Below are 22975 nucleotides of genomic sequence, written 5' to 3'. Positions count from 1 at the left end.
AACACTAGCTTGGCTTTCTAGATTAGATCACGACCACAGCAGCTTTAACCAATATGGGATGGCTTTCCTGGGATCGTACCCAGTGGCAAGCTTTTCAAAGCTTTAGGGCTCCTTTTGCACTCCCAAGCCACTGGAATACATGAGGGATACTGAGAAAGCCAGTGGCTATCGACTGGTATGCACGAGGGACAAAAAGAAAGCCAGTGGCTAGGGTGCCAAATCCTCCAGAACCTTCTTGACATCAGAATGCTCTCTGCAGGCTTCAGCAAATCAAAGGTTGGCCACCTCTACTTCAAAAGGTAGGCAAATAAAGTTCCCTATTGGGGATTACCTTCCATAAATTTATTTAAAAATGCAATTTCGTTTTGTTTGATAACTGATTTTAGGTACTTCTGCCTGCTGAAATACTTGGTCACTAGAAAATTTTACCTCAGAGTTTTATTGTCAGACCTCTTGGAGGGGATTCATGTAAAATTGTGATTTTCTGTTAAAACTAACAATACTTTTCCTAAAAAAAAAAAAACTTTTCTGCAGGCCTTATACTTTACGGACAGGGTGGTATGTGGCAATTTACTTTGATGTCAAAAATTACGACAGACCCTTCTCAGTTCCACCATCTGCTTATCAGACACTATTCTTGGCTGTAAGCCAGTCCAGAGTCCCTGTGGTGAATTTTAGTCAATGTGAAGCACATGCATTATGATATGAGGGGCTTGGGCAAGTGGGTTTGCTACTTGTGACTTAAACTTTTACTTTGGTAACTACATTTTTAATCTGGAGGTTTCACAGACTCGTATTGGCTCCACTATCCACTAGTGAAACTCTATTTGCAGCTAGAGCATGGATCTATTTCCTGCTAAGACTGCTGCTATTTCCCAAGCTGCAAGAAGAAAAAACGTATCCATGAGGTTTCAGTTTTCAAGCCAGCTTGCTTCTTGTCTCAGCTGTTGATTCAGGACTCTGATCTGGCCATTAGTTGCTCCTTGACCTTGCCAAGGCTTTCAATACCATCCCCCACTCTGGAATTACAGATAAACTCACTAAACTGGGCATAACTCCCCATGTCACAAGATGGGTGGCCAACTGGTTCAATGACAAAACACACACAGTAAAAGTAGCAGACTCAAAGTCCAACTTCAGACCAGTGATGAGTGGAGTACCACAGGGTTCATTCTTGGGTCCCCTCCTGTTCGGCATCTACTTCTCTGAAGTGCAGGCCAACACAGGTGGTCTTTGGCTAACAAAGTTTGCAGAGGACTGCAAACTGGGAGCCATAATAGAATCACCTAATGATGTAGAGATTCAACATAAGGGCCTCACAGAGACAGATACTTGGTGTAAAAGTCATGGCCTCAAGCTCAGTGCATGGTCATCCCCTTTGGGAAAAACTCAGTACCTATGAACTACCACATAGTATTTCACTAAACACTGAAAGTGTGATAAGAAACCTCGGGACACAAGTGGACAGTAGTCTCTCCTTTGATAACCACATCGCCACGGACCAAGGCAATTGTTCCTCTCTACTCATCCCTCATCAGACCCATTATAGGAGTACAATGCCCGGTTTGGCATACATCTCACAAGATACCTACAACAACTGGAAAAGGCCACAGAAATACCTCACTAAGAGGATTACCAGCCTCAAACAGATGCTTGCTTGGCATTTATCTCACAAGACACCTACAAGAATTGGAAAGGCCACAGAAATACCTCACCAAGAGTATTACCGACCTCAAACAGATGCCATATGCAGACCGTCTCAAAAAACACCAGCTCTACTCAGTCGCATATCGCCTACTCAGAGGTGATCTCTGCCTAACATACAAAGCTATGTCAAACCCAGAGCTGTTGGACATACTACACTTATAAAAATCCCAATCTCTCTGAACCACATGCTCCAGGGACCTAAACCTTGTCACCACAACAAACAGAACATGCTGGAGGGATAGATTCCTGTCCCAGAGACTTCCCATACTCAGGAACAAACAACCCATTTGTGTCAAGCAAAGCTCCTCATTGGCCCTCTAAGAAAAATCTTGACGACTGGATGGGAAATAGAAAATTCACCCCAGGGATCACTTCTGCAGCACTGCTTGACAAGGGCACAGGAAAATAAATTTTCTTGGGTGGGAAAGCCAGGGAACCGTTTTGCCTAGGCTTATATAGGCCCCAGGGCCGATAGCCTAGTACCTACCTATGAACCTATGAAAACAGTGTTGACATCTAGGAAAAACATCCAAGCTATAAACCAATTTGCTCTTCTTGTCCTAACTTACAGTACTGGAGTGACTGACTTGCCCCAAAATGTGTTGGATAGATTAGACAGAAAAACAAAAAGGATGCTTCATGCTCACCAAATGATTGATAAAAATTAGTGCATACCAAGATTATATATTCCCTGTTCTGAAGGAGGGATGGGCCTCCTTGAAACTTATAAAAATGTATAGATCTGCAATCATGGGACTCCACACATATCTGCGGACCTCAGAAGACCCAAACATAGTGAAAGTTTTGAAACACGAGGACAATAAATCTAAGATGACATCTCTGCTTAATCTAGCTGAAGCATATCGGCGTCGAGCAGGAATGGAAATCAAACTAGAAGTAGATAAAATCACGCACCAACTAAATGCGCCAAAAAACAAAAGAAATAATATAAGGTGAAGGACCAGATGAGAAGGCAAGAAATGTAGAAAATGCATAAATATAATTGTAAGTATAGAAAACTTCTGGAAGAACCTCATGTTGAACAGGAACGAATGCAGGAATGGTTAAGGAGAGGCAAATTCAACTAGAAACTCCTTAGAACAGGTGTAATCTGTGCAAAACCATTTATCAAGAACCAAATGAAAAAAAATATTGTTCATTCTGGACAATAAACATTGTTCTGGATTTTATTTTCAATAAATATTGTTCGCTCTGGATAGTCCTGAGTGCTAGAGGCAAATTCAAACCAAGAGATGAAAGGTTAATATTGGTAGCCTAAGATAGTGGGCTACGTACACATTGGTTTACAAAGTCCATTGAACATGTGGGAGAAACAGACAAATGTAGGTTTTGTAAAACTGAATTGGAAATGGTCACACACCTTGTTTCAGGTTGTGACATACTAATGGCAGGACGACTGTATACTGAAAGGCATAATAATGTGGCAAGATTGTTGCACTGGGGATTGTGTAAACATTATGGTACTGAAGTGGCTGAAAAAACAGTGGAAACTTATGTCACAAAGCATCACAGAAAATGATGAAGTTTACATCACATGGGATCTACTGCTAACAGTTCAAAAGACAACCAGATATAGTAATCCATGAAAAGAAGACAAAAGTAGCATTCATCTCGCCACACCCAGTGACTACAGTGTCTTGCGTAGAGAGACAAAGTCATAAAATACCAGGATTTGCAGGCAGAAATGAGAGCATTGTGGAAGAAAGATACCCAGACAGTCCCAATAGCAGTAGGAGCAATGGGTCTTATAAAAATAAAATCTGTAATCATATTTAGATACGTTACCAATACATGCAAGTACATACAAGTTGCAGATGGAGTCATTACTGGGCAAACTGCAGGTGCTGCGAAGAGCACTTCTGGCTGATATCAAAGACTGAAACAATACTAATTTCATGAACTTTAATCGTACTTTAACTTAGGAATGGGGTTCATTCCCGTCATGGTATTAGAAACCCAAAAGATTTAGGGAAATTAAAAAAGAGAAGAGGCTCTCCCCTGGGGAAAGGGATGTCCATCTTTTAAGCTATTCTTTTTCCTAGGGGGATCTCCAGGGGGAAAAAAAAAAAAAAAAAAAAAAAAAAAAAACAATATATGCAGACGTTTTTTCCTTACTTCTTACAGATACCTGGCTGGGTGTGACAGGTGGATTGTTGGGAGCATTACGGTCTTGAAGTAATAGTTATCCTCCCCAGAGGAGGAAGAAAACCACTTCTCTATCAAATTAAGATTTCAAGTTTCAGGGACAGGAATTGGACTGGGAAGGTGTTTCTCATATTACATCACTACAGGGTTCTGATTATGAAGACATCTTTTCCTCAAATTCTACTACTGAAGACTGGTCCTTTTCAAAGGCTGTTACGAATATGAGGGACTTTTTACGATGGAACCTTTACAAAGATATTTCAGTCTATTACAGATGGGCTTTCCTCAACATTAACTTCTTACTCCTGTTTTACCAGCCTTAGAGGATGCCTTACTGGCAGCCTGAACCATTGCTGACAATCAGCTCACGTCCATTCTTTCCAATCTAGGAAAGCTTTTGGAATGCAATTTTTCCTCACACCATTAAGCATTTTTCCCCAATCCCAATGTCGTTTCACACCTGGACAGAGTAGCCACCTAGCTACATAGTCACTCACCACAACTACCTTATTTAAAATCACAAAGATCTGTTTAATGATGCAGTCTTTCTAAATGTTGTCAAGGATGTTGACTCTGTTGACCAGTCCTTCATTGCCTGCCATTCAATTCCAGGCAGTAAGACCTTCTGAATTTTGTAAAATAAAGTTCAGTTCCTGGCAGAAGTAGCAGAAACTTCCAGGTCAAGATCAGAATTAGCACTGATAAGCCCAAATCAATGCTAATAACTTTGCAGTCTGTTTAAATATAAGAGCATCATATTATGCAGAACAGTGGGCAGATATGCCACACTCCCCGCATCTACTTTACATGTTATTATCCAACAAACAGTAGAGCAAAACTCTTCTAGGAAGAGCAGTAGAAAAGCCAAATGAAGTGCAGTCAGCCTTACCAATCACCTCCAAAAAGACCAGAGGAGTGTAGAAATAGTACACAGCAAACCTGAATGAAAAGAGGCAACTAGCTTCACAAGAAAAAAAGTTAACTGTTTCTGTGCCCTTTAAGAGAAAAGCTTTGTGGGCAGCATGTCATAGTTTCAAAAATGCTCTACTGTAACAGGAATGTAACAATCAGTAGACAGACTGAATATTTAAATATCAAAGTCATCACTGAAAAAGAAATAGAAGGAAGTGGTGAGCAAAGCACTACACTGGAACAATTACAGGCAGGGGATCTCAGGAACCACAATGTGTCTAGCCATTAGCTTAAGAAAATTGAAAACTTAGCAGGACCACTCCAGAGAGCACAATTTTTAAACGCCTAGTATTCAAGAAAAAGAAAACCTCCCAGACATTTTACAGAGATGTTGACGGAAAATTCAGTAGACATCTTCCAGCAAACATTCAACTACATTACACACAAAAAATTCATGAAGTCCAGTTAAGGCAGCAAGCCAAATTGATAAAACATGGAAGGGCAATTGCGTCAGAGTCACCACCAATTTGCTGCGCTCAATGCAGGTATAAACATTAATGTGATTTTAGAAGGCAATTACCCACTTGCACAAAGTTTACAATATTGTATTCTACCCGCTACAGACAATTTCTTTTCAGCAACACTTAACAGGAAAAGTAAGTAAGGCAGATTCTGCAAGGCATTTTTTATACATTAATGACGGCATTAAAAAAAATCCTAAGTTACTGAAGTCCGTTTATCACAGAGCTACTAATGATTCTGAGGGTGCCAAAAGGGGAATGTAACTTCTGTTATATTTTACATATACTGTATTTTGAAGTTATTTCTAGTTTTTTGCGCCCAGCATTTCCCTATTCATGTCCATGAGCATGACCACAAGATTTTACAAAAGTGAACATAAATGAAGTGGCCTTTGGCAATGTAGTTTAAAATCAGGTTGAATAAAAACAGGCACACTGGTCTTAACTCTCTGTTCACAAGTTTCTTAAAATATGCAAATCACTATTTCTTCCATGGACTCGAGTGCTTTGGGAGCAAGTGCCCATCACTTCAAAGTATCATACCAAGGACGAGGACACAAAAAGGCATCATTCTAGGAAGCCCAGTAATATGTTTAAACTTTGAAGAGCAGTTGTGTAGAACAAGCACATGCTATGCTTCTTGAAAGGTAGTTCACTCAATATAAAAGTCACAAGCCCAGACAAAGTAAAAGTCATGGATGCCAATTCTGTCAGATAAACAGTTGTAAAACAGGGGTCTGACAAACAGCCAAAACAATGAGAGACTACCATGGGCTCATCATTCATGTGACTGAGGTAGGCTGAAGATACAGTTCAAAAAAAGATAATCTGATCCTGTTCTGTAGCACTTGTTCAGACCTCTGGTTTCTTTACACAAGCTGGTAGACAAACAAGAAACTATGTAGGAAAGAAGGCCTCTTATGTAAAATCCCCAAATTCAGCTCACAAAAATGCATTTTGATTTTACATATATAGTCAAAACTTGTCACAGTGACCCCTAATGGGACTGAGGAGTTTGTTTGATAATTGAAATAACATATATAAAAAAAACGTTCAGGAAAGTTTGGAATCAAGGTATATACAACAGAGGGCCAAAATGAGGTTAAAGGGTACATCTGAGCAGCCCGATTCTGTATTATTTTTACAGTGCATTACTGGTTACAGTACCCACGCTAGTCACCTCTAATTAATTAAATCATAAGATTTTTTTAAGTACTTATAATTTACAGACATGTAAGAATTTAATCACATGAAGTTTTTACATACATCTGATGTGTGTGTGCATGAAGGGGGGGCTATGGTAAAAAGACAGAATAGTGCTGGACCAATGCATTGTTTCTAGGGTACACAAACAGTCAGAAACAAGTTTTTTTGATTTAATGGCGAAATGTCTACATTTTATAGCTTCACGTTGAAGAGTGCATCATAGAATGTCAACAGGCCCACTCTGTTCATTTTGCCTGCCTTCTGTGTTTATAAGTGGATACAATGAAGTTGGTCTTCAATTGTGTAAACCAATGATGAGCGTAAAGAACTCAGTTGTTTGTACCACTGATAGATACTTTCTATAGTCCTAAATTTGTATTCTGCTTTTTCCGTACTGAACCTGAAATAGGTCCACATGAATCAGTGTTCTACCCTGGTTAATAAATAATCATCACCCCACCCCTTTTTCTCACCATTTTCTACACAAGACTGGGGTGTCATGTCAACTGCTGCCATATATCTCAATTCAATGCCACTCTCCTACCTCCTTCGGCAGTCATGCCTGACTGCCACATGTTTTCTCTCACACAATCTATTTATTGGTTGGATGTCCTTGTTTCCTCTTGCTTTCTTCCTGTCTATTCCAAATCTTTTTCACCACAGTCTTCTGCTTTCCTGCACATGTGCCCGAACCACAGTAATCAGTTCTCTTTGACCTTCTGTGCAACCGGAGCTATTTGGCCACCTGCTCTGATGTCCTCATTTCTTCATCTGTTCCCACAGTGGTTGCACCACTGTTTTGTGCACCTCACTTTTCAGCTTCTTTCACAATCTTCTCTCACATATTTCACCTGACACTCGGTGCCATTTGGCTTTGGCCCATCTGATTTTAGCTTTGACTTCCAAATTCAAACTTCCCTTCTGCTCAACCACCACTCCCAGATACTTTAAGCCGTTAACCTATAGCACTATTTCCCTTCTTTCTCAATTTCCAGTTTCTTCTGATCTCCCCCACAGCAACTGTAATATGTATACTTGGTTTCATCTCATGCCTTCACTTCTGTATTCCATTCCCTTTTCATTGCTGAAGTGCCTGCTCAGAGTCTGCTTGTAATATCACACTGCCTGCATATAGCAGTTTTGTACATCTGACCCATCCATACTGTTTGCTAATGCAGTCCATCACCAGTATGACCAGCAGTGGGCTCAGAGCAAAACCCCGAAGCGCACAAAATCCCACTGTTAACCTCTCTGAGTCCAAACACTATTCATACTTGTATCACTGGGTCCTTGTACACAGTGTGCAATAATTCTACGAGTGCTTCCAGGACTTCAAACCATCCCAAGGCTCCCTAAATCAGCTTTCTTGTGGCCTCACCATTTATTTTCAGCAAGTCTAATTATGCCCAGTTGGCCTCTTTCCTCATCTTTAACTTCTTCTAAGCTACCTGTCTCAATGCAAATGTCAGATCAGTTCTGTACATCAGAATCCAAACTGTTCATCTCCCACCATACTTTCTACTATTCTGCATATTTGTTTACAGTTAAACTTTAAAATAAAAGATAGTTATTAGAGGTGGGTATTATGTACTACTACCAGGGTTAAAGTTCTGATCTGACACTGCACATTTGCAATCCTCAGTCATAAGAAAAAGTCAAAAACAAGCTTGATATGTTTAAACCAATATATGCATTTTAAAATTCATCAACCTAAAGCTTGCGTTTTGGCTTTTATGTTCAAGCAAGAACATAAACTTGGTTGTACCTATACTTTTAATTTTCTTGCTCAGGTATGTTTAAAGAGCAAGGTAAACTAAAAAGGCAGAACAGGGAGAAAAGATATGTTCTGCAGTATTTTGCAATACGACTGCAAAATGCAAATATGCAGAATTCAATAAACAAATTTACAACAGCAATAATTAAAATGCAACAAAAAATATCAGCAAGGGCAGTTTAACAGTCAAAGTTCTGGAGTTCAGTTTTAAAATTCTTTTCACCTACAACTGTCAACTCTTTCAGACCACTCCATTTTTTGTGCCTTCTACACACATTTTTCCTCATACAAAGCTTCTATACAACCACCATTCTGACATATTCAGCATAAATAGTCTATGGAGCAGAACCAGGACTTTTAACACACACAGAATTTACAACAGCAATAATTAAAATGCAACAAAAAATATCAGCAAGGGCAGTTTAACAGTCAAAGTTCTGGAGTTCAGTTTTAAAATTCTTTTCACCTATAACTGAAAACTCTTTCAGACTATTCCATTTTGTTGTGCCTTCTACACAAATTTTTCCTCATACAAAGCTTCTATACAACCACCAGTGACATATTCAGCATAAATAGTATGTGGAGCAGAACCAGGACTTCTTAACACTCATATTAAGTCATCTGCCCACATTTTTCCTCAGAAACCTCCCAAACTCCTACCAGTTCCTGGCACTAAAATTCATAAATTTAAACAGACAAAGAAATACAATGAATTAGTTGAAAGGCAGATAATGTAGGCACCAGCTCCAGTGATCATCCCTCCTATTAAGTGGCCAATATAGACTAAAACCCGAAAACAGTTAAACATACTAGTTGCTACCTTCACCTTACTCTGTATCATTGTATATACTTGTTACTACCCTCACTTACTCTGTATCATTGTATGCAAAACTACACATCCTGATTCCTTCCTGTGAAACCTAACCATCATAGGACAGGTAAGGTTTCAAACACCCGAACCTTAAAAAACACATTCTCGTTAATGCCCCAACGTGTATTTGCTGCTTTTTGCTCCTGCTTCACTACAGTCCCAATCTGTTAGTTGTCATGCCACTTAACTATCAGACTGCACTCGCTGGCCCAACCGGCACTTCCACATTCACACTTTACTTTACCTGCATGCCTGGAGCTCCGGGATCCACTCCAGTGTCAAGGATACCAATAAGAATCCCGCGTCCATCATATTCTGGGTACCGGGCAAGGAAGGACGTCGCTCCTGTCTCCTTCTTTGGAAGAAGCCCGTGAAAAGGGTAAGGCTCCCCATTACTACAGGAAGCCATGATCACTGCTCTGAAACAACAAGCAATGTAGCGCACGCGCAGGGCTTAAGGCTTTCATGAGCGCGCCTCATAAAGCGCGTCCATAGGCGGGATTTACAGTGCCCTTGTTATGACAATTTCTTGTCTTTCCTTAGCACGGCATGCGTGGTCATATCAAGACAACTCACTCACTTGCCCCCTGCAATCAGTAACAAAGACAGAAGTACTACGGCAGGGATCGAAATCAAGCACGACTTAGATAACAGTTGTAGTAATTCACTTGCCAAGTCAATTTCTGTCATTACTACATATATCACCTTTCTGTTAACAAAAATCACACATGCGTCTAAGAAGGTATGTACAAAATTCTGAGTTGAAATTAGTCATCCACAATTTAGATGACCGGCGAACTGACATTCCAAATATTCAGAACAGCCAACAGTTTATCCGTTTGTTTAGTTATTCGGAGACTCTGAATCAGAGTTTGTTGAACGGGATAATCTAACGTATTGGTCAACACTAAACCCACTTCAGACGTATACCCTGAGTGCACTAAAGGTCACATTGTTTACAGAAAATGTTACAGAAGTGGACTAACTATCCACAAACCGAGCAAGCCAGGCTTTGATTGACAAGGTTGCCATGTTTCAGTTGTTACATTGTAGAACAGTGTTTCTGCTGAGCTAGGGGTGGAGGACAGAAATGGGTTTTGTATTAGAACATTACCCCACCAGATGCGCAGTAGCAAGGACCGCCCAAAGCCCGCGCAGCACTTTGCCGATGACGTTTATTTCGAAAAGTGCTTTGAATAAACATGAGAGTGTAATCCGTTTTTATTAAAATTCAAACACAAGAACAAGAAATTCAATTACATATCAAACAAGGGTTTAGTTAAGCAAGAAACGAGTATGCTAAACGTTGTAATTATTTCAATACAAAGTCTTTTCTCCCTTATTTGCTGGTACCAGGATTTCCAATTTGCAGTGATCAAAAGCTTCGATAAATTACATCTTAAGACTAAATAATTTGGCAGAACGTATACTTAGAAATGCTGTACCGATCCAAACAGATGTACCAATTCAAACGAGCACAGAATATGCTGCATTTATAGGAAGTATTGCACTATTACTCTGAGAATTACAATTCTTTAAATGGGAGGAGTGTGAACACATAGAAAGCTGCAGTATAAAACTATTACACTGACTTAAAATTCCTATTCTGTAAAGTTGGTGTGCGGTGGCGACCTTTCTGGAAGGTATTTTTATTGCATTTATTGTAGGCATACCTCTCAACCTTGAAACATCAAACATCTGGACAAGGCCCATGAAAAATAGGTACAAATCTGTACGCTATTTAACATAAGATTTGCATACATAATTATGTAACCCTGCCCACTCCTGTGGAATCGTGGAATGCCAACTTTCGTGCAAACTGAAGAACAAACAGCCAAAATATAGGACTAGAGTCCCCCCTGCAGCCATTCCAATGTCCCATTACCTGGCTATTTTGCCCCATTTACCATAAACACTAATCTGTGCATACTGCTTTACCTCTACAATGATTATTTGGATTTTATTTTTACACTTTACAGCATAATGCACAAACACCAATAGACATCTGTTAAACAAAGCAATACTGTCTCACAATGAAAATAGACTTGGCCTTAAAACTTCTCTGCCCTTGAAACTCTCATTCATTAAAATAACATTGAAACCTACACCACATCCAAAGAAAATGCATCTGGCCAGTAGTGGATAAAGATTACCTTTGGGTTGTTTTCAAATCACTGTCTCCTTGCACACACAACAATAAACATACATGTGTTCTTTGATACACCTTCCTGACTTTAGTAAATTATATTCCTTGTATAATACAGCACACTTGTTAGACAGTGCACATTTTAAATTTATTTGAGCATTTTCAGTAGGCAATGAAACAGTAATGACAAAAAAAAAAAAATCAGAACATTTCCATCATAAAAGTCTACTTCCACACACACACACACACACACACACACACACACACACACGATATACATATAAATAGAATCACATTAGTGTAAGGCATAGGCATCTTGCACAGCATCTTACACTTATTTTCAATTTAAGTTTTTTTTTTTTGGGGGGGGGGCAAAAGGCCAAAAACCAAGGACACATTTCAAACATTGCTTGTATAATTTTGTAAAGTTGCTAGAATACAATGTTGCGTTACCACCATGCATTTCACTGGCAAGTCTTGAACACAGGGCTCTGTGTACTACAGTCAGAGCAACGTACCACTATGCCAAATTAGCAGCTAGTTTCCCAAAAGATAGGAAGACTGAAACTTAAATAGCTATATCATTTAGTGAATCCAGTTCTCTCTTCTCATCATAGTTCTCAACCTCTTAGCACAAAAAACCTGGACAAGTCAATAATGGGGGAATACAGCCCCAAAATAGGGACACATTTCAAATACTGAGCTTATACACTTAGAAAATTGTTAAGTTATAGTCCTTCCCTTGTATAATACTGCACACTTAGTTACAGCACATTTTAAATGTATTGTTTGAAAATTTTTTCAGTAGGCGATGAAACAAAATGCATGAACCAGTGATGACAAAACTGCCCAATTCAGAACATTTCCATTCTAAAAGTCTACTTACACACACACACACACACACACACACACACACACACACATACCCTCACTATACATATAAAAATAGAATGACAATAGTGCAAGGCATAAGCATCTTGCACAGCTGCTTGCACTCATTTTCAATTTAAGTTTTTTTTTTTTTTTTTTTTTGGGGGGGGGGGGACAAAAGGCTCAAAACCAGGGACACATTTTAAACATTGCTTGTATAATTTTGGAAAGTTGCTAGAATAAAATGTGTTACTACCATGCATTTCACTGGCAAGTCTTGAACACAGGACTCTATGCACTACAGTCAGAGCAACATACGACTATGCCAAATCAGCAGCTTGTTTCCCAAAAGATAGGAAGACTGAAACTTGCCCCAAATTAGGTACAATTTTCAAATACTGATCTTATAAACTTAGAAAATTGCTAGAATAAAAGATTTTTGTTACCATTTATTTTCTGAAGAATATGAAGTCTGAAATTCAAATACCTGTCATTAATCAATAAATTCAGCCTTCAGTGATTTGTCACAAACATCCTGAAACCACAGAGTTTATGAGGAAGAGAACAAAAAATTCACAAGTGGTGTTGGCTAGGGACATTAGGCTTTTTTTACCCTATATCCAGGGTACAGATATTTGATCCTGAGTACCTCTAGCCACCAGGTGTATTATAAAGGGGGCATTTTCACAGACACACACACACATGCACACCCTTACCTGAGTCCCAGAGCTGATGTTAGGATTTCCCTGCTAATGAGTTAGGTCCCAAATGAAAACAAGTGCTGCCGGTTTCCTTGCTGTAAGTCCCAAATGCCAAACAGTGCTGTTATTCCTGCTCACTTGCATTTGCAGCTAGAAGCTCAATTCTGACTGGCTGATAGCCCTGACAGAGCTGACATCATCACACAGTGATGATGTCAGCTCCGAAAATGCGAAAATTCGAAAATGGGAAAAAACATAAGAAAAAAAATTGGAATTGAAGGGGTGCCACTCGGGAATTGTGGCACCCCTTCATTTGGACCCCAAAACTCGGTAAAAACCGAGTAAATCAGTATGGTTGGGAGGTATGATTGTATGCATTTATTGTCCCACTCAGGGCCGGCCTTAGCTGAAATGACGCCCTAGGCGAAGTAGTGTTCCGGTGCCCCTTAAGCCCCACCCACACCACAGTCATGAAACACCCCTATTTCAGCCACACCCACAGGGTCACTCCCCAGGAAAGCCACTCCAGTTATTTCCTTAAATTATTTAAATGCATAGGAAGAATAACTACATTACAAGGTTTTTTTAACTACAAATACTTCTGCATAGTATTTTCTACTTTAAATACCAGAGCCAGATCACGGTCAATTAGGGCCCTAGGCAGGGTAATAGACTGCCCCTCCAGAGCAGCCGCTCCTGCAGCAACCCCCTCCCCCCAGCAGCAGCCCCCTCCTCAACCATTCCCATGTTCCATTATTTGGTTATTTCTCACCAGTTACCATGCATACTATTCTCTTATTTGCTTCTACAGTCATTACAGATATTACAATAAAATAGCACAAACACAGGTAGCCATTTGCTAAACAATACAGTCGCGCAATGAAAACAGACATAATAAGCAGTAAACTTTTCTGCCCTTGAAATTCACATTCATTGAAATGGAAAAATTCATATTCATTGAAACGGCATGAAAACCCACATTCATGGAAAATGCATCTAGCTAGTGAAGAATTAAGTTTACCTTTGGGCTGTTTTCAAAACAGACTACTTGCACACATTTTTTAGGGCCATGACTACATGTATTTGTTCTTTGATTCACCTTCCTGATTGCATTGAATTATATTCCTTGTATATTACAGCACCACTTGTTAGAAAGTGTTTTAAATTTGTAGTTTTAAACATTCTTTTAATAAGCATAACAAAATGTATAAACCAATAACAACCCATTTCAGAAATTTTCAACCATAAAAGGCCACTCAAGACTTCTGTCATTATGTCCAATCCACCATAAGCAGGAACAAACAGGCAGCACGTAAAAGTATACTGAATAATGTAAATGAAAGTATACCACAATACACAAACTGAAATCTTCCAGACCACAGCAGTAAAATAGAACGTTCTTTATTCCACACAGTTGGCGCTTTCACCCAGTAGGCTTCATCAGACTGTATCATCATATGAATAAATCACAGTCCTTTTATATTGTCATTAATTAAGGTCTTCATTAATTCAATCAACATTCTCATACATTTAAAGACATATTGCATACATACATAAAAACCAGCACTGGTATAAAAATAAAACGCACAATAAATATTCTAACTCAACTATTTTGCTTGCCTAATCCTCCTCCTTTTTAGGATAGGATGTAAACTAACTATATAATTCAAGCCAGGTGGATAATCTGCTCTACAGCGTATAATCCACCTAAGCTCAATTTCCAATGTATAGTTCTCCAAATCTCCTCCTCGTAGGCTACTATTAATTTTTTGTATTACACAAAATGAAAAGGTATGCAACACATACCTTTTCATTTTGTGTATGCAGGTGCAACACATACCTTTTCATTTTGTGTATGCAGGTGCAACACATACCTTTTCATTTTGTGTAATACAAAAAATTAATAGTAGCCTACGAGGAGGAGATTTGGAGAACTATACATTGGAAATTGAGCTTAGGTGGATTATACGCTGTAGAGCAGATTATCCACCTGGCTTGAATGATAAAGTTAGTTTACATCCTATCCTAAAAAGGAGGAGGATTAGGCAAGCAAAATAGTTGAGTTAGAATATTTATTGTGCGTTTTATTTTTATACCAGTGCTGGTTTTTATGTATGTATGCAATATGTCCTTAAATGTATGAGAATGTTGATTGAATTAATGAAGACCTTAATTAATGACAATATAAAAGGACTGTGATTTATTCATATGATGATACAGTCTGATGAAGCCTACTGGGTGAAAGCGCTAACTGTGTGGAATAAAGAACGTTCTATTTTACTGCTGTGGTCTGGAAGATTTCAGTTTGTGTATTGTGGTATACTTTCATTTACGTTATTCAGTATACTTTTACGTGCTGCCTGTTTGTTCCTGCTTATGGTGGATTGGACTTTATGCTTTGAGACATTAACAGGAACGCTACTCATTTGTAGGAACATTTCTTTGCTTTTAGTTATTTTCGTTATTTTGTTCCTAAGCGAGGGCATGGCTTGCACAGGAGGTGACGAAATCGAATTGGCGTATATGCCTGATGTAAGGGAACTCAGCGACCGGAAACTGGGAAGGTTTCATGATTGTGTGACCGGAGAAGAGAACATTTTATTATTTTATGAACCAGAAGAGAAGTGTGGATCCGAATGTGACAACGCAAAAGAACTTGTTTCGTTAGCGGAGGATCTAAATAAACTGGAGGTTGATCTTTTGAGGTTAAAAAGACTACAGCTGCAGAGGCACCACTTTGAGGCATGCCTGAAGAAACGCATTATTCCACGTGGACTCAGAGTGTTAAAAATGCCCACCACAGGTAATCATTTTCCTGAGTTACTTTTAAAGTGGCAAAATTTAAATATGGAACTAAGCTTCAATTACATGAAGCTATTAATTGACTTTCACAAACCGGAAGAAGAAGCGTTGCGAGCAAAAGTGACTGAGTTACATGAGTCTATTGTTTTAAAGTATACTACCCCGAAAGCAGTGGTGGGCATGGATAGACTCATGGACAATGTTTGTATTTATGAGAAACGTTTGCTTGACCAAAAGAAAAGCAAAATTGAATGGGATACTTTAGATTTTAGATGTGGTCAGGTCTTTACTTGGCCGAGGTATACTGATAATGGGACTAATAATAGGAATGCTGATAAAATTTCGACTGCTGATGTTAATAGAGTGATAGTAGATGAAAATGTGCTAGTTAATGATGCTAATACACCCACGGAGATAGCAACCGTGAATAGTAATGATATTAATAATAGGAACCTGTATCCATTGATTATTAATGGAAGACTGGGCAATGTTAGTAATCAATGTGTGAATACAAGTAATGTGACAGTTAACCAAGCACTTGATAGTGGAAAGAAGGGGGAACCAGTTGTTAAGAATAAAAACTCTAACACTGGTAGTACTAAAGAAGTAACAGGGAGCTACATTTTGCGTGATACCCCTTTCCCCATACAGTCACCCCAGTTCAAAGGGAGAAATCGCTCCATGAGCAGGGGTCGACAGAAGCGGAAAATGGGAGACTTCAATCAGGATGGTCCCACTTTGAAGAAAATATGGGGAAAGAAGGGAAATCAATAGTAATTAATATATCTAAAAGGAATTTAAATGTACATGAAGAACAAGTGCTCAGTAAGGGGCTTACCTTTATACCATGTCAACTAAGTGATATTACAGATTATATAATAGATGTAAAAATGTTTATTAGAAATATACAATTGAAATTAGATTATGGGAATTCAGAACAACAAAATATGAGAGGTGTCTTTAAACCTGTGAGCGCATATATTCCAGTATTGCACCCTGTATTAGAGACATTCTCAAGGTTAGTTGAGAATGACTTTCATTCACAGTATAATAATGGAAATATGAAAAAGAACAGGAGAAGGAATAATTTAACATCAACACAGAGACAAGCGATGTATGAAATAAAAAATGATCGCAATATCATTATTACTCCTGCAGACAAAGGATGGCCAATTGTTGTGATGGACTGTGACCAGTATTTTAAGAGTATGTATAATATGTTGAAAGACAGCATTTTTTATAGCAGACTAGAAATGGATGAGGTTGTGACAAAAGTGTTTCGAGTATATGATATGCTTGATGATTTACATACAAGTGGTATAATAGATAGGAATTTGATGAAATATTTTAAAGTTGAGAATCCATTGATACCTATATTGAAGGGCCTCCCAAAAATACATAAAAATCTAGAGAATCCTCCCATGAGACCTATAGTCTCAGGACAAGGCTGGTTGACTGAACCTTTTTCACTGTTTGTAGAATACCATCTTAAACCAGTGGTAGAAGCCAATCCCTGTATACTGAAGGACAGCAAACAATTTCTATTGGATCTCTATGAATATGTCACTTCTTTAGATGAGAAAGAAGAATATTTTTTAGTCACATTTGATGTGACTAGTTTATTTACAGTTATACCTAGTGAAAGAGGCATTATTAGTGTACAGAATTATTTAAATGAACAAACTTCTATGAGTTCAAGTTTAGTTGAATTGATAGCCCTTTTACTAGAGACTATTCTAGAGAATAATGTATTTATTTTTAGTGAAAACATATACATACAGAATGATGGCATAGCTATGGGCACCAGTTGTGCCAATAGCTACGCCAACATTGTTATGGCGGAATGGGAGAGGGAAGTGTTATTTCCCAGTGCTATATTTAAACAACACGTCCACTTTTACAAGAGATTTGTGGACGACCTCTTTCTGGTATGGAGAGGTGATGAGAACCAGTTAAGAGAACTGGAATCCTTTATGAATAATTCAACAGAGTTTTTGAATTTTACTATTAATTACTCTAAGGATTATGTCTCTTTTTTAGACATGGATATTATGAGGCTATCTAATGGAATGGTGAACACCTCTGTGCATAGGAAACCGTGTTATAGAAATACACTACTCCACAGGACTAGCATGCATCCTAGACACGTCTTTGAAAATGTGGTGAAAAGTCAAACTATGAGAGCCTCTAGGTTGAATCCTACAGATGAGGGATTCAGAAGGGAGTTGACAGGGTTGAATAGGAGACTCTTGGAGAGGTCATATAATAGAATGGAGATAGATGAAGCCATCTCGAGTATTCATCCATTAAGAGAGACGAAAGCCCGTCCATATTTTTCGAAAAGAGATGTACTAGATGAGGATGAAGGTAGCGTTATAGTTAGAGGAGATATCAGAAATCAAATAGGTATACCCATCTATTTTACAAGTGATGTTTACAATGTTAAGAAAGTCATAGAGAAACATTGGGATGTATTGGGTGCAGATGAGGAGATCAAGTCTTTAGTAGGAGAGAGGCCCAAGTTTAAGTATAAAAATAAGAAAAATTTGAAGAGGATACTTTGTCATGGGACAGTAGAGAGAGGTGTTAGATATACATCCAATACAGTTTATTTTATTTTATTTTATTTTACATTTGTTAACTGGGAAATTCCGACTAGACCAGGTCCATTTTCAACGGAGGCCCGGGGAGAAACGCTCCAACATCAAGTTATACAAATACAGTACATCCAGCATAATACACAAAACAGGTTACATCATGTATGCTGAGCATAGTAATATAACAAGACTTAATTAATAAAAACACTCCAGGTAAAAGATATAGAACATGGGTAGAAAGACAATGTCAGTCATACTTTGGTAAGAAAAGAAAATATATCAAGTAAGATTCTACAGTTAAAAGTACCCTTTCAGATGACCAAGCCTAAAGGGGATCAGAGCTCCAGCATGTGATCAGAGAGGAATTTGGGGAGTTAATAGTAGTATGGGTAGAGTTCCCTGCCAACAGTGCAATCAGTGCTGCTATATTAATGCTACGGAAGTTTTTAAGCAACCAGTCACTGGGAGAGAGTTTTCCTTTTTAACAGGTACTACTTGCAGGAGCACAAATGTGATATATCTTGCTCAATGTGTCACATGCCCTGCGTTTTATATAGGGAAAACGTACAGACAGTTAAGGGAACGGATAAGGGAACATGTGTATCAGATGTGGACAGGTCAGGAACACAATGCACTGGCCAAACATTATAAGGTTGCAGGTGCAACACATACCTTTTCATTTTGTGTAATACAAAAAATTAATAGTAGCCTACGAGGAGGAGATTTGGAGAACTATACATTGGAAATGGAGCTTAGGTGGATGCATGGCTTGTCACTCAACCCTGTCAATCATGTAGGCCCCGCCCATTCTTGCACAAAAATCACAGTGGGGTAATGTTCTAATACAAAGCCCAGAAATGTACTGGGAAGTGGCGAGGGTGTATAGAAATTAGCTTTCTGTCTCAAAGTTTATAGATTTATGACGTTCTGTTTTGGTGCAGCACATTTCTAATTTTATCAGCAGTATTCTGTTAATAAATTGAGATATGTTACTTAGGGATAACAACTGAATGTGACTGAGACCCCTCTGTCTTTGCTGGAAGTGGCGCAAGGTGGGGGGAGCACTTATCTATGTAAACAGGTCAAATATATATTGATATCTGCTACAATAACAGAAGGAGACAACAGAATATGAAATATTTGCATGCCTGTCAAAACATGCAGACTATGCATATTTTGCTCTGAGATCTTTCCTCAAAAAGGGTATTATTATGGTTCTTATTTCACAAAAGCACAATGATGATATGACTAAGAAGCATACTGAATGTCAGGTTGAAGAAAAAAACACAAAATGTACATTTGTTGTGAAACAAATGGGAAAAAATATAGCTTCCAAATGGCTGCGTAGCACCACTGGTCATACATATTATTATTAGTATTTCAGCAAATTCCTTAAAGTACTATACTACCTTCAGCTACAAAATGCAGTTAGCTGGTGGTACCAGCTGTAATGACACTTTACAGTATAGTTTGCTGAACACCAGTCTAATCTGGGGGAGAGGGGGGTATAAATCCAGTAAAGACAAATCTGTATTCAGCAGAAATAAATTGGATTTCTACTTCTGATATACTGGCAATTTAGTAAAAAAGTACTTTACACCATTACTTTACATGCAATACTGGACAAACGTTCACTATAATACCCACAATGCAAACAGAGTATTGTGTAAAATGTCAGACTTGCAGTGAAAGCACATGAACTGAAGCCCCATAATCTGTTTTTGAAAAGCTGAATATCTGTCTCAATTTGAAACTTCATTATGGAACTTTCTAGTAACAACAACAGAATGTTCAGCTATGGAACTCACATAAGACTGCATTTCTAATGTCAGTGCTTTTAAGTTCAACACACCTTTATATTTTACCCCACAGCTTTCATCACTGAAAACATGGCATTGTAGCAGCAGTGTATTACTGAGGAAATTATTATTTTATCTGATGAAATATAGTGGAGTTTTACTTCTCTTGTACTGACAACTTAATAAAAAAGTATCTTAGGCCATTACTTTACTTAGCATACTAAGCAAATGTTCACTACAACGCCCATAGTGAAAACTGAATATAATACAATAGATCAGACTGGCACACGAATTCAAGCCAAAGGCTATGTCTCTGTCCAGCTTTGATATTTTATTACAAAACATTCAGGTAATATCAATAGGGTAATCTACTACAAGATAAACTTATGAGTGTGGTAATAACCACAGAATTCCCAGTGTAGCATGTCTCCAAATCTGACTCCACAGCTTTAGCTGCACAGCATGTTACAACAGAAAATATATATGTATGTATATATGTTTTTTCTAGAAAAATATACTGTGTTTACACTGATGAAGTACTGAAAACAATATGCACATATATTTTGGAAATTATTTTTATACAGCCTTTTGTGCATAGGTCAAATAGCCCTTAAACAGAAACCAAGCATAGTACCAGACTGTGACAACAAAAGCCCTCTGAAATTCTAACTTTACTAGCTGTGTATAAGAGGCTATATATCATAATCTTGAGGACAATTCACAATAAAAACAAATTCAAGGACTTATAATAAGGTAGTTTGGTACAAAAACGTACGCATAGTATCCGAATGGTAACTGTGTCCCTTCTGCAAAGATACAGTACCTTTGACCATGAAGGAATTAAATAAATATAATGGCTATTCATCTCTTTTACACATGCTGTCCCTTAGCATACAATGTCATTAATCAATCAAAAGTGATCCTGAAACTGCCATTTGCTTTTCTAAAGTACCCCTCCCCAGCCCTTTGTATTGAGGTCAAATAGTATCCTGGATGAAACCAAGCATAGTGCCAGACTGCGACGACAAATGTCTTCTGAAACATAGGCTTAACTAGTCATGTATATAAAAAAAAAAAAAAAAAAATATATCAATTTCCCGAAGATAGTTCACAATAAAAATTGCTGGGACTTCTTATAAGGTACTTTGGTATAAAGCAAGCATATACTGTCCTAGTGGAATATGCCCCTTCCCTTCTGACGATACAATTTCTTTGACTGTGAAGGCATCACAAAAATCTAATGACCATATTGGTGTTTTACAGATACTGTCTGCTCAACAAACCATAATAATAAACAATCAGAAGTGATTCTGTAATTGCCATTTGCTTTCATACATCACATGCCCTCACAAAAATGACACCCACATTCTGTATTATTTTAACGTCTCATTAACAAAACAAATAATAATCATAGTACCATGTTTCAGTTTGTTGCTGCTAGAATTACATATCGATGCACAACAAGGCATATTTTTGTTTGGCAGTTTTTATATATTGACTCCATGTTTTGACAGGCAGCATGCTTTCCCAACCCTTTTCCATAAAGCTATCTACCTTCTGTGTACACCTCTGATATTTGATTGTGAGGAAGGTGAAAAAAAAAACAAGCAATGAGCACGATAATTTATTCCAACCTCTTGCTGTTGAACATATAAACAAGTTCCTAACCATTACTTGTAGCAATTTGGAGTAATTCCTTTATATGCTTTGTCTTTGTAACTGGCTCCCCTTTATGTTATAACACTGTATCAAGTCTGTGCTGGTGTTGTGTGAGGCTGCACTCCTGCACCCCCCCAACTAATGTAACCATTTGCTGGAGGTCACCATATTTGTGGGGAATGGGAGCCTAGTTAACTGACTGTACAGATCATCACACTCTTTGCTACAAGTAACCATTGCCCACACTCCCCTGCCCCAAAATAGCTATGTTAATGACTATTTTGCTTAACTCATGTAATTGCCATTTACCTTCCTGCACAACCTGTTTTCCCACCATGCGCAGTTACTTATGTCAATCTCTTTTGAGCTGTCTTCTGCATTTTAGACACCTGTCACGGTATTCAGTCCATGTACACATAGTCTTGTAGCTGGTGTTCTATGTCACATTCACTCTTCTCTAAAATGATACAGCCATAAAGAGGAGGCAGAGCCAAATGATTGTCAAATGGAGCCCTAGGCAGGATAATGGACCAAAGACCTCAGACTAAGCTAACAGCAATTTACTTGTCCATTCCTATCCAGTTTCACAATAACTACTTCTATATCCACTTCAGTCTGCACCAGTGACATAAATGTGACATCTCAATAAAGTATGCAGAGCATCTACACTGTCTGCTTCATAAATATTTGAAATAATAATACAAAGCCTTCACTTACTACATTATTGTGTTAGTTTTCTGACTACCCCCCGACCCCCCCCCCCCCCCACACACACACACACAGACACACAACAGACATCATACCACTCAACTTTTTTTCTCAAGAAATCTGGCCAAAGGCCCCAAAATAGGGACAATCATAAATATTTTCTAATTCAATTAAAAAGTTAATAGAACAAGAGTATCATGAACATGGATTTTCTGAACAATAAGAAATATGAAACTCTAGTATATGACATTATTGACTGACTGTAATCCTCAGTAATTTAACAGAAAAAAATAAATTACATGGGATAAGGCAAAGATATGAGGCAAAAATCCAGGATGGTCTGCAAAATCAGGGATAGTTGAGAGGTAAATTAGATAGACACACACACACATACACACACACACACACACACACACACACACACACACACACACACACACACACACACACACACACATACACACACACAAATTGTTCTACAAAAACCTGGCTGATATATACAGGAAGATGTACAGAGATAAAAATGTATTACCATA

The 22975-nt window shown here is 38.3% G+C and overlaps 1 protein-coding gene across 2 annotated transcripts in view; it reads right to left on the bottom strand.

Annotated features, from left to right (window-relative positions):
- TPP2 (tripeptidyl peptidase 2) overlaps positions 1 to 9699 on the bottom strand; it is a 2672548-nt gene extending 2662849 nt beyond the window's left edge. The window contains exon 1 of one of the 2 annotated variants that reach the window (XM_044071246.1): positions 9402 to 9699. In XM_044071246.1, the coding sequence (XP_043927181.1) occupies positions 9402 to 9566 (165 nt within the window). In that variant the 5' untranslated portion in view covers positions 9567 to 9699. The remainder of the gene's footprint in view (positions 1 to 9401) is intronic. The other variant, XM_044071247.1, reaches the window with a different exon arrangement.
- Between the last annotated feature and the right edge of the window lie 13276 nt (positions 9700 to 22975).

Source organism: Protopterus annectens, chromosome 5.part0 (genome assembly GCF_019279795.1).
Source record: "Protopterus annectens isolate FY-2018-M chromosome 5.part0, PAN1.0, whole genome shotgun sequence".
Taxonomy (NCBI): Eukaryota; Metazoa; Chordata; order Ceratodontiformes; family Protopteridae; genus Protopterus; species Protopterus annectens.
The sequence above is the reverse complement of the archived record's forward strand: the minus strand, read 5'-3'. Positions and strand labels throughout refer to the sequence as shown.